Source organism: Mizuhopecten yessoensis, unplaced genomic scaffold (assembly GCF_002113885.1).
Source record: "Mizuhopecten yessoensis strain PY_sf001 unplaced genomic scaffold, ASM211388v2 scaffold715847, whole genome shotgun sequence".
Classification (NCBI taxonomy): domain Eukaryota; kingdom Metazoa; phylum Mollusca; class Bivalvia; order Pectinida; family Pectinidae; genus Mizuhopecten; species Mizuhopecten yessoensis.
The window spans coordinates 14,494-22,973 of NW_018479821.1; the positions used below are offsets into that span (position 1 = coordinate 14,494).

Below are 8,480 nucleotides of genomic sequence, written 5' to 3' on the forward strand. Positions count from 1 at the left end.
TTTTTTTTGTTTATTTGATTGAACAGTTTTTTGATACATTATATATTTAGTTATCAGTTTTCCGTATTTTCCCAGCTAACACGTCGGCGGTAAACACTGTAAAAGACTGGACACTTCATGTGTACCAGTTATCACAGGAGCTCCACCTGGTGGACATCACACACACTGTAGCACGGGTGGTGGACGAGTACACACAGGCCTACATACACACGTACACACACATGCATTCTTCCCTAGACACACGTTATGGTAAAGTAATACATCACCGAACACACACATGCATTCTACCCTAGACACAGGTTATGGTAAAGTAACACATCACCGAACACACACATGCATTCTACCCTAGACACAGGTTATGGTATGGTGAACACCTCACGCTCACCTGTGTTTTTACCAATATTTTAATTTATTAATTTAATTGTAACAGGGTATTTGATTGTTCAGTTGAAGTAATTAGTGACTGCTCAACCACAACTTAACCTCTGCCAATTTCTCATTTGCATGTTATCAGCTCAGTTCATGATGGTTTATGATGTCATTAACCCACAATTTTCATTTGCATATAATTAGCTCAGTTCATGATGGTTTATGATGTCATAAACCCCAATCGACTGTGACATATCATGAAATTGATTATAACTGATGTCATGAATGATACCCTGAAATGTCAGTGTAACTCTGCCTCACTTTGGTTTGATTGACACCTCTAATCCATGTCAGAATGACCAAGATTTCCTCCCTCACGTTTGGGGTTTTTAGCTTGTATGAATCAGATTGTAGGTATATCCTGCTATGTTTGACATTAAGTATATAATGATTACCGGGGTATACTGTTGCGAAGATTTGTTGAACTGATTCTGTTCCATGTTGTCACGAAAACTGAAATTGTGACAGTAAAATAAAGATATACACGGTGTCTTCACAAATCTCAAACTACAGTATGATTATACCCTGATATAGCTCATTAACCAGTACATCAGTGTTATAGTACTGTTTCATCACCAGAGGTTACATAAACTGTAATACTGAACACAGTTCTCTGTGGCCCGTAACTTGATCTTCCCCACCCCCCCCAAAAAAATGACAGAGCCTCAAGCCCTCCCCCTAAAAAATGACAGAGCCTTAACCCCTCCCAACAAAAAATGACAGAGCCTTAACCCCTCCCAACAAAAAATGACAGAGCCTTAACCCCTCCCCCTAAAAAATGACAGAATCAGGTTAGCCACCCTGCTACTTTTGTTATGTAGTAAAAGTGGTAGTCTTGCTCAAGTGCGAGATTTTTTTTTTAGGGGGAAGGGTCAATTGAATCCAGCACCTGTGTGACACCTGCTTATTATGCTTTGTATGATTTATAAAATATCATATCTGTGACGATATTATGTTTGATTACATTTAACGATTTGTTGTTTTGTCACCGCCAGGTCTGAGAAATGAGGATGAACAACGCTATAGGCCGTCAAAATCTCCAATGACAGACATGGAGTTTAGGAACTACTTGGACTCCAGTGGTCATATGATAAAACCAGAGGAATTCCGAATCAGTATCTACCAGGGAGGGGTGGAGCCATCCCTGCGTAGAGTTGTGTGGCGTCACCTGTTGAACATATTCCCAATTGGACTCTCTGGAAAAGAACGGTTTGATTATATGAAACATAAAGAGAATGAGTACTACAAACTCCGGGACAAATGGCGTAACCTCATCAGTTCTGGGTCGATTTCGGAGGACCTCCGTTATATAACATCGATGGTTAAGAAGGACGTCCTGAGGACAGATAGGACACTTAAGTACTTTGCGGGAGGTGACGACAGTAAGAACCTATTGTCCTTGTTCAACATCTTAGTCACCTATGCCATCACACACCCGGAGGTGTCGTACTGTCAGGGTATGAGCGACGTCGCGTCACCGCTACTCGTCATCCAGAAGGATGAGGCTCAGGCCTATCTCTGCTTCTGTGGGATCATGGCCAGGATGAAATCAAACTTCATGTTGAATGAAAATCCAATGAGCCTTAAGTTCAAACATTTAAGTGACATTCTCCAACTGCATGATCCTGTTCTGTATGCGTACTTGAAGGAGCACGATGCAGGAGACTTATTCTTCTGCTACCGATGGTTACTGCTGGAACTGAAGCGTGAATTCCCATTTGAGGATGCTCTGTATATGCTGGAGGTGATGTGGAGCACGCTGCCACCTATGTACCCAGAGAGTGAGCTCCCCTTGACAGATCAGGACTATTTTTTGTCTCTTTTATCAACGTCACCCTGCTCGCCATCTTTCTCGAAGAAACCAAGTATTTATGAGAAGTTTAGGAATATGAGACGAGTGAAATCATCCAAGGTTCAAACAGGGGAGGAAACTGAGGATAATTCTGTGAATAATAACACTGTTTTAGTTTCGAAGAATGTGACAAACACTGGTAAGGCTTCTCCATTTGAGGAAGAGAAGTCCATTGTTGGGGCACAAGATTTTCCTTCTATGAAGGACTCGATGGTTGTTGACGCCCAGGCGAAATCTTCCTGTATCGACAAGTCTCTGGAAACAGAGATGGAGTCAAAAGTTAAAAAATTACATGATCATGTTAAAAACATTCAAACTGAAGCACAAATTTCAGAAGACACAGAAGCTGAAGTTCTGAAAGAACAGACAACAGATGTTGCCTCTTGTGATTCAGTTTTCAGTGTGTCGGATTTAAGCAGTAGTGTTCATGACGAGCGTCCAGCAGGCTCCTTTTACAATGGGGACCTGACAAGTGAGACCCCCACAGACGGTACAGACAGTGAGGAGGTGGAAACCCTTTTCTCTAAGGACCAGGCTGTACCAGACGGTAGTATAAACAATGACCCCAACTTTTGCCGTGGCTCCTTGACAACAGAGTTTAAGTCAGATGCCACGGACGATGAATTGTGCAATGATTACATAGATGAAGATCAAGATGACAGCGGACATTCCCAGTTCTACCTCTCTCTGGATTCTACAGATGAGGGACAAACAGAGGGACAGACATCTGTCGCCCCCGACAATAAAACTGTCAAAAAAACAGGGGAACGACCCGGGTTTTTCCACAATGTCAAAGAGTTGATTTCAATCCCAAAAAAGAGGCCTACTGAAATTTCAGTTCCGAAGGTTGTGGCGGGTTTTAAGGCACCAGATATTGTACAGGACCCTCTGACAGTGCAAAACAGTAATGCTGACCTCAAAGTAAAGGACATGGGTAACTCTTCCCAAAAATCTTTCCTTAGTAATGGGTTAGTACATGGTAAGAAGATGTACCCAGGAAAGGCTGTTCTCTCTCCTGTGAGTGGGGCTCCAGTGACTATCGGGGGCAAAGGTGTGTGCTCAAGTTCTCTCCCTTTGAATGACTCTGGAATGAGTTTGTCTGATTGTGCCGAAGTATCGGACGACAATTCACTGGAGGTTATAAAGCACAGTATTGCATCAATCCGACTTCCCCCTCCAGATGTGTTTGGAAATGGCAACCCATTCCTGATGTTCGTGTGTGTTACACTGCTGATGCAGCACAGGGAGGCAATCTTACAGAAACAGCTAGAGTATGACGAGATCGCCATGATGTTTGACAGGATGGTTAGGAAACATAATGTTCACAAGGTCCTGCACCAGGCCCGTATCCTCTATACAGACTACCTGCAGACGCAGAAAAAAATCGAGGAGCAAGCTGAGGCGGACGACCATGTGTTCAGTGTATAATGTTGTCAGTGTATTTCAATAATTGTCGGTCATATTTGTGGACCAGAGTGCAATCATTTAAAGCTTTGATGTAGCTTACATCTGTATGTTAGATTCTTGACTTTGTTTGATGATAAGTTCAAAGATTATAGTGCATAAACTGAAGCTGTTTTAGATCCGTAATTACAATAGTTCATTGACTGATATGTTTATAGTGGGAATTTTTTGTGGTCAAAATCCAATTTATCCTAAAATTAAAGTTGAAAATTTAAATTTCTATCTACACTCTTACATTTTTATTACAAAGAGGAAACCCTATCAACTCAAAATATTACTATTAAAGCAGAATCAAGGAACTATTGCATTAGACTATTTCGTAACTGGAACTTATTGGATCTTTCTGTCTGAGTAATTGGGGACCAGTGATATCTCCTGTCAGTGTTAAATCTAAGTGAGGTCCAACAAACAACAAATTGAGTTAGACGATGATAACAAAATTAAACACATTTTGGACATTTAAATTTGGCAGATAAAATTTGTTAGATGGTGACAAAAAATTTGAACATTTGGCAGATAAAATTTTGTTAGATGGTGACAAAAATTTTGAACATTTGGCAGATAAAACTTGTGCTAAATTGTCAGAGATAATTAGAATATGGTATGTAAAGTGTTTTTGTTGTATCCAACATGATATGGCAAATATTTTCACCTTTTTTTTCTAGTCATGATATTTGTAATCCATCACTATTTTGTGGAATTGATGTTGAACTGTCATGGTGACAGAAGTGGACACCAGTTAATTACCGAGTTAAAGGAATTAGACTTTGTACAACTAAACCTATAATTAAAACACCAATTTTAAATTTCTAAATTGAGATTATAATTAAAGTTCATATTGAAGGCTTCTAAATCATTGGCTGGTTTAGAAGCTTTATGATAAATTACTCATTTCAAAAGCCTTATTTTTCTAGAAATTAAAAAAAAACTGAATATACACGGTAGTATGTTCAAATTCAAGAGTGATCTTGGTCATAATTTGATAGTTCTCTTATGGCGTCCTTAGTCATGACAAGGTGCAAAATTCTGGTAAATACATTATAAATTATTTTTCAGTTGTAAAAAAGTGAACATCGAAACTGTAAGCTGATAAGGCACTGAACATCTGGTCTGTCTTTGTTAACCCTTTCACCCCTATGTTACTTTAATAAACTCTACTATACATCGATTTGGATGGTTCCATTATGGTCTTCAGTGGTGAAAGGGTTAAAAATCAGTTTTATGACAAACTCTTTTGTTGTGCAATTTCTTACAAAAATCCATTTTGAACTCCAGTTTTACAGACTCCCTTATTATGTTGGAAGTGGGTTTTTGTCACATGAGATTTGGTCAGTCTATCAAAATAATCATTAGTACATACGTAAGTGTTCATTGAGACAAAGCGTTTACTATTGTTATAAAGTGGTTACATAGCTGAGAGTAGTCTCCCTTTGATTCCTAGAGCTATCAACACTGTCAATATGCATTCTGAAACTATAAATGCTGTGAGTGTACATTCCGTATTTAATTCCTGTTCTGATTCCAGCTAAGATGGTATGGTGGATGTTATCATCAGACACCTGTTCTGATTCCAGCTTGCTAAGATGGTATGGTGGATGTTATCATCAGACCCCTGTTCTGATTCCAGCTTGCTAAGATGGTATGGTGGATGTTATCATCAGACGCCTGTTCTGATTCCAGCTTGCTAAGATGGTATGGTGGATGTTATCATCAGACCCCTGTTCTGATTCCAGCTTGCTAAGATGATATGGTGGATGTTATCATCAGACACCTGTTCTGTTTATATTGTCTCCAATGTGACATACCAACATTTGACTGTACAAAAGATAGATATGTAGCTTAATATGTGGCACAAGTTTAATCTGCATCTTTGAAAAACTGGCTATGAAGAGTTCAGCTTAAATGTTTGTATATATAGAGAGAGGGCATAGATATATGTTTGTGCAGTTCTATATGTTTGTGCAGTTCTATACCTGTACAGAAACAAAGCACTGGGGTTGTACTCTGATAGGTGGAGAAGGTTTTTCATCCCTAAAATGTCAGAGAGCTGATAATTTATGATGACAAGCTTTGGTACTTGATTTTGGTCAAAAATGTTTTGTTTACAGCAAAAGATTTCAGTTTCGAAAACAAATCGATTGTTTAGAAGGTGTCTTGTGAAACACTTACCTGGTAATCTCTGACATATTTTGTAATCATACTTTATCATGGTAATTTTTAAACAAGGCAACAGCGAAAGGTCGGTATTTGATAGAAGACACAGGGTTCAAATATATTGGATTCATCAGATGTAGAGTACCCCGGTAATGATAATCGGTTTGTTTATTACTGGATGAATGACTTTCAAGTTTTGCTCAAATGAATGACCTGCACCAGTTTTTCAGGTCACACAGGTCAATTATGTTCCAACAACTTTTTCTAAAGGTCTATAAGGCATAGAGAAGGCTGTAGCTTGCTAGGATGACACTTTTTCTAAGGGTCTATAAGGCCTAGAGAAGGCTGTAGCTTGCTAGGATGACACTGCAGCCTTGATTCTGATTAAATGAACTAAATTACATAAAAGGGAATTTGAATGAGTGTGTATTGTCTCCCTGTTGATGCTACTGTCAACCGAGGTCAAACTTTGTTTATGATAAAAGGTGACGTGTGTATGGTCACCCTAAGGATGTCATTGTCAACTGATGTTATCGCCATCCCATGTTTACCATTGATAACAGGTAGTAATCTTACATAGAAACTGTAATTATGTAATTTTACTATGTAGGTAGTAAGTGTAAACATGTTGTAACTCTTATATAGGTAGTATGTTCTTTAGACCGCTCTGTATAATGGTGATTTGGACTAGAATAAAAAATCACAACATTTCTGTCATGTGTATAATTGACCATGGGTAAATACTTTAAATGCTGTCATTTTTCTAAGTTGCATTTAAAAAATAAATATCAAGTACACATTGTCATATTAGTATGAGGGGATGTTGACATGAAGGTATACAATCTTAGATGTGGAGATGTAAACTATCAAACAAGTGACACTGAGCAGGAGTGTGTACGGTTTGTAGGGCATTATCTGTCTTGAAGTCTTACTGATATAAAAAAATATAGGGTATTGGGTAACTGTCTTATATAAATGACTCGATGAACTTAGGCTTGATTACTATGAATAACTGGAACATTGTACAGGGCATGGAATTTTCTCTATGGAAAAACAAGACAGTGTGCACGTTATATGTGTATTATTTTGCAAATAATGATGTAATACTTTCAAGACTAATTAATGGAGATTGTACAGTATTAAAATGTACTACGGCTTGCTCTAGAAACATGGTCTACCCTGCAGTAGTTCTAAACATGACATTTTTCAGTGCCCCTATGTCTAGTGTAACTCTAAAAACAAGACCTTTTTCAGTGCCACTTCGTCTAGTGTAACTCTAAAAACATGACTTACCATTATATATAGTGTAGTTCTAGAAACAAAATGACATAGAAGTCAAGTATAATTCTGAAAACATGACCTATTATATATAGTATAGTTCTAGAAACAAAATGACATAGAAGTCAAGTATAATTCTGAAAACATGACCTGTTAGTATCTATATCCATGAAAACATGACCTACCCCCATGCCGAGATTAGCAATGTCTTCTGAAAGCAGGTAAAAAATCCATATCACTAAGTGTTTGGTGTTATGTGGAGAAATCTTTTAAAACAATAAGTGTCAAATAAATATTTTAAATGATTGTCATACTTGTAAGCCTTCTCCTGTTGTAGAGATGGGTTTTTTGCTGTGTGTACGGAAAAGTCTAAATTTTAGTCGTGATGTTGTCATTGCTGTGGAGAGAAACCAACCGTGATCGACCATCACTGTAATGTTCCTTGGCTTGGGTGAAGGCGCTTTGTTACCAAGTAAATGTAATGTATGGCTAAGTGTACAAGACATCATCGCTACAAGATAATAAAAAGCTTAGCATATAAGTGACTTGTGATAAGTTTAATACTACATTACTTTTGAGAATGTGTAAAATTCTAGATGACATTTTTGATGTAAAAGATGTTTTTCTTCCAATGCCAGGTAAAAGTAGTGTGACCTAAGGGAGGTAATTTAAACATTTATTTTAGATTGGAATTACAAGCAAAAGCACCTGTTTTTAATGTCTTTATAAAGAAGGGACTATTTAATTATATGATTTATAAATAATACTGAATTAATATATTCATCAGATGTCTAGGTAATTTTAAAAAAAAATCAATAAGAACATATATTTATTTTTGTTCAGATGTTTGCCCAGCATTTTCTGTATTTTCTCTACATGGTTTAGACATCTAGGTTCACTTGAGTGCCAAACATAAACTTATAATACCGTTATCTCGGAGAACTTTACAATGGAGAAGTGAGTGTTGTTAGTATTTTTTGCAAGAACTTTCACATCATATGCAATATGTATTTGTGTATCATGAAATCCACTGTGAGGAAGGATTCAGAGTAAATATTCCAATTATTTTATTTTTTTGGCATGTATTGTCAATAAAGTTTTCTGTTGTTGCGAATTTCCTTGTTTCTCATTTGTATGCTCTCTGAAAAAAATACAGGGAGCACGTAGTTGCTGCTTTTCTGTCCAGGGTTAACATCTAATTCAGGGTTAACATCTAATTCAGGGTTAACATCTAATTCAGGGTTAACATCTCATTCAGTTTACATCTAATTCAGGGTTAACATCTAATTCAGGGTTAACATCT

At 37.5% G+C, this 8,480-nt stretch overlaps 1 protein-coding gene across 2 annotated transcripts in view; it reads left to right on the forward strand.

Annotated features, from left to right (window-relative positions):
• LOC110441301 (TBC1 domain family member 25-like) overlaps positions 1-8,291 on the forward strand; it is a 20,819-nt gene extending 12,528 nt beyond the window's left edge. The window contains exons 4-5 of one of the 2 annotated variants that reach the window (XM_021484413.1): positions 1,425-3,713; positions 5,271-8,291. In XM_021484413.1, the coding sequence (XP_021340088.1) occupies positions 1,425-3,709 (2,285 nt within the window). In that variant the 3' untranslated portion in view covers positions 3,710-3,713; positions 5,271-8,291. Of the gene's footprint in view, positions 1-1,424 lie in introns of both variants that reach the window. The other variant, XM_021484414.1, reaches the window with a different exon arrangement.
• The last annotated feature ends 189 nt before the right edge of the window (positions 8,292-8,480 follow it).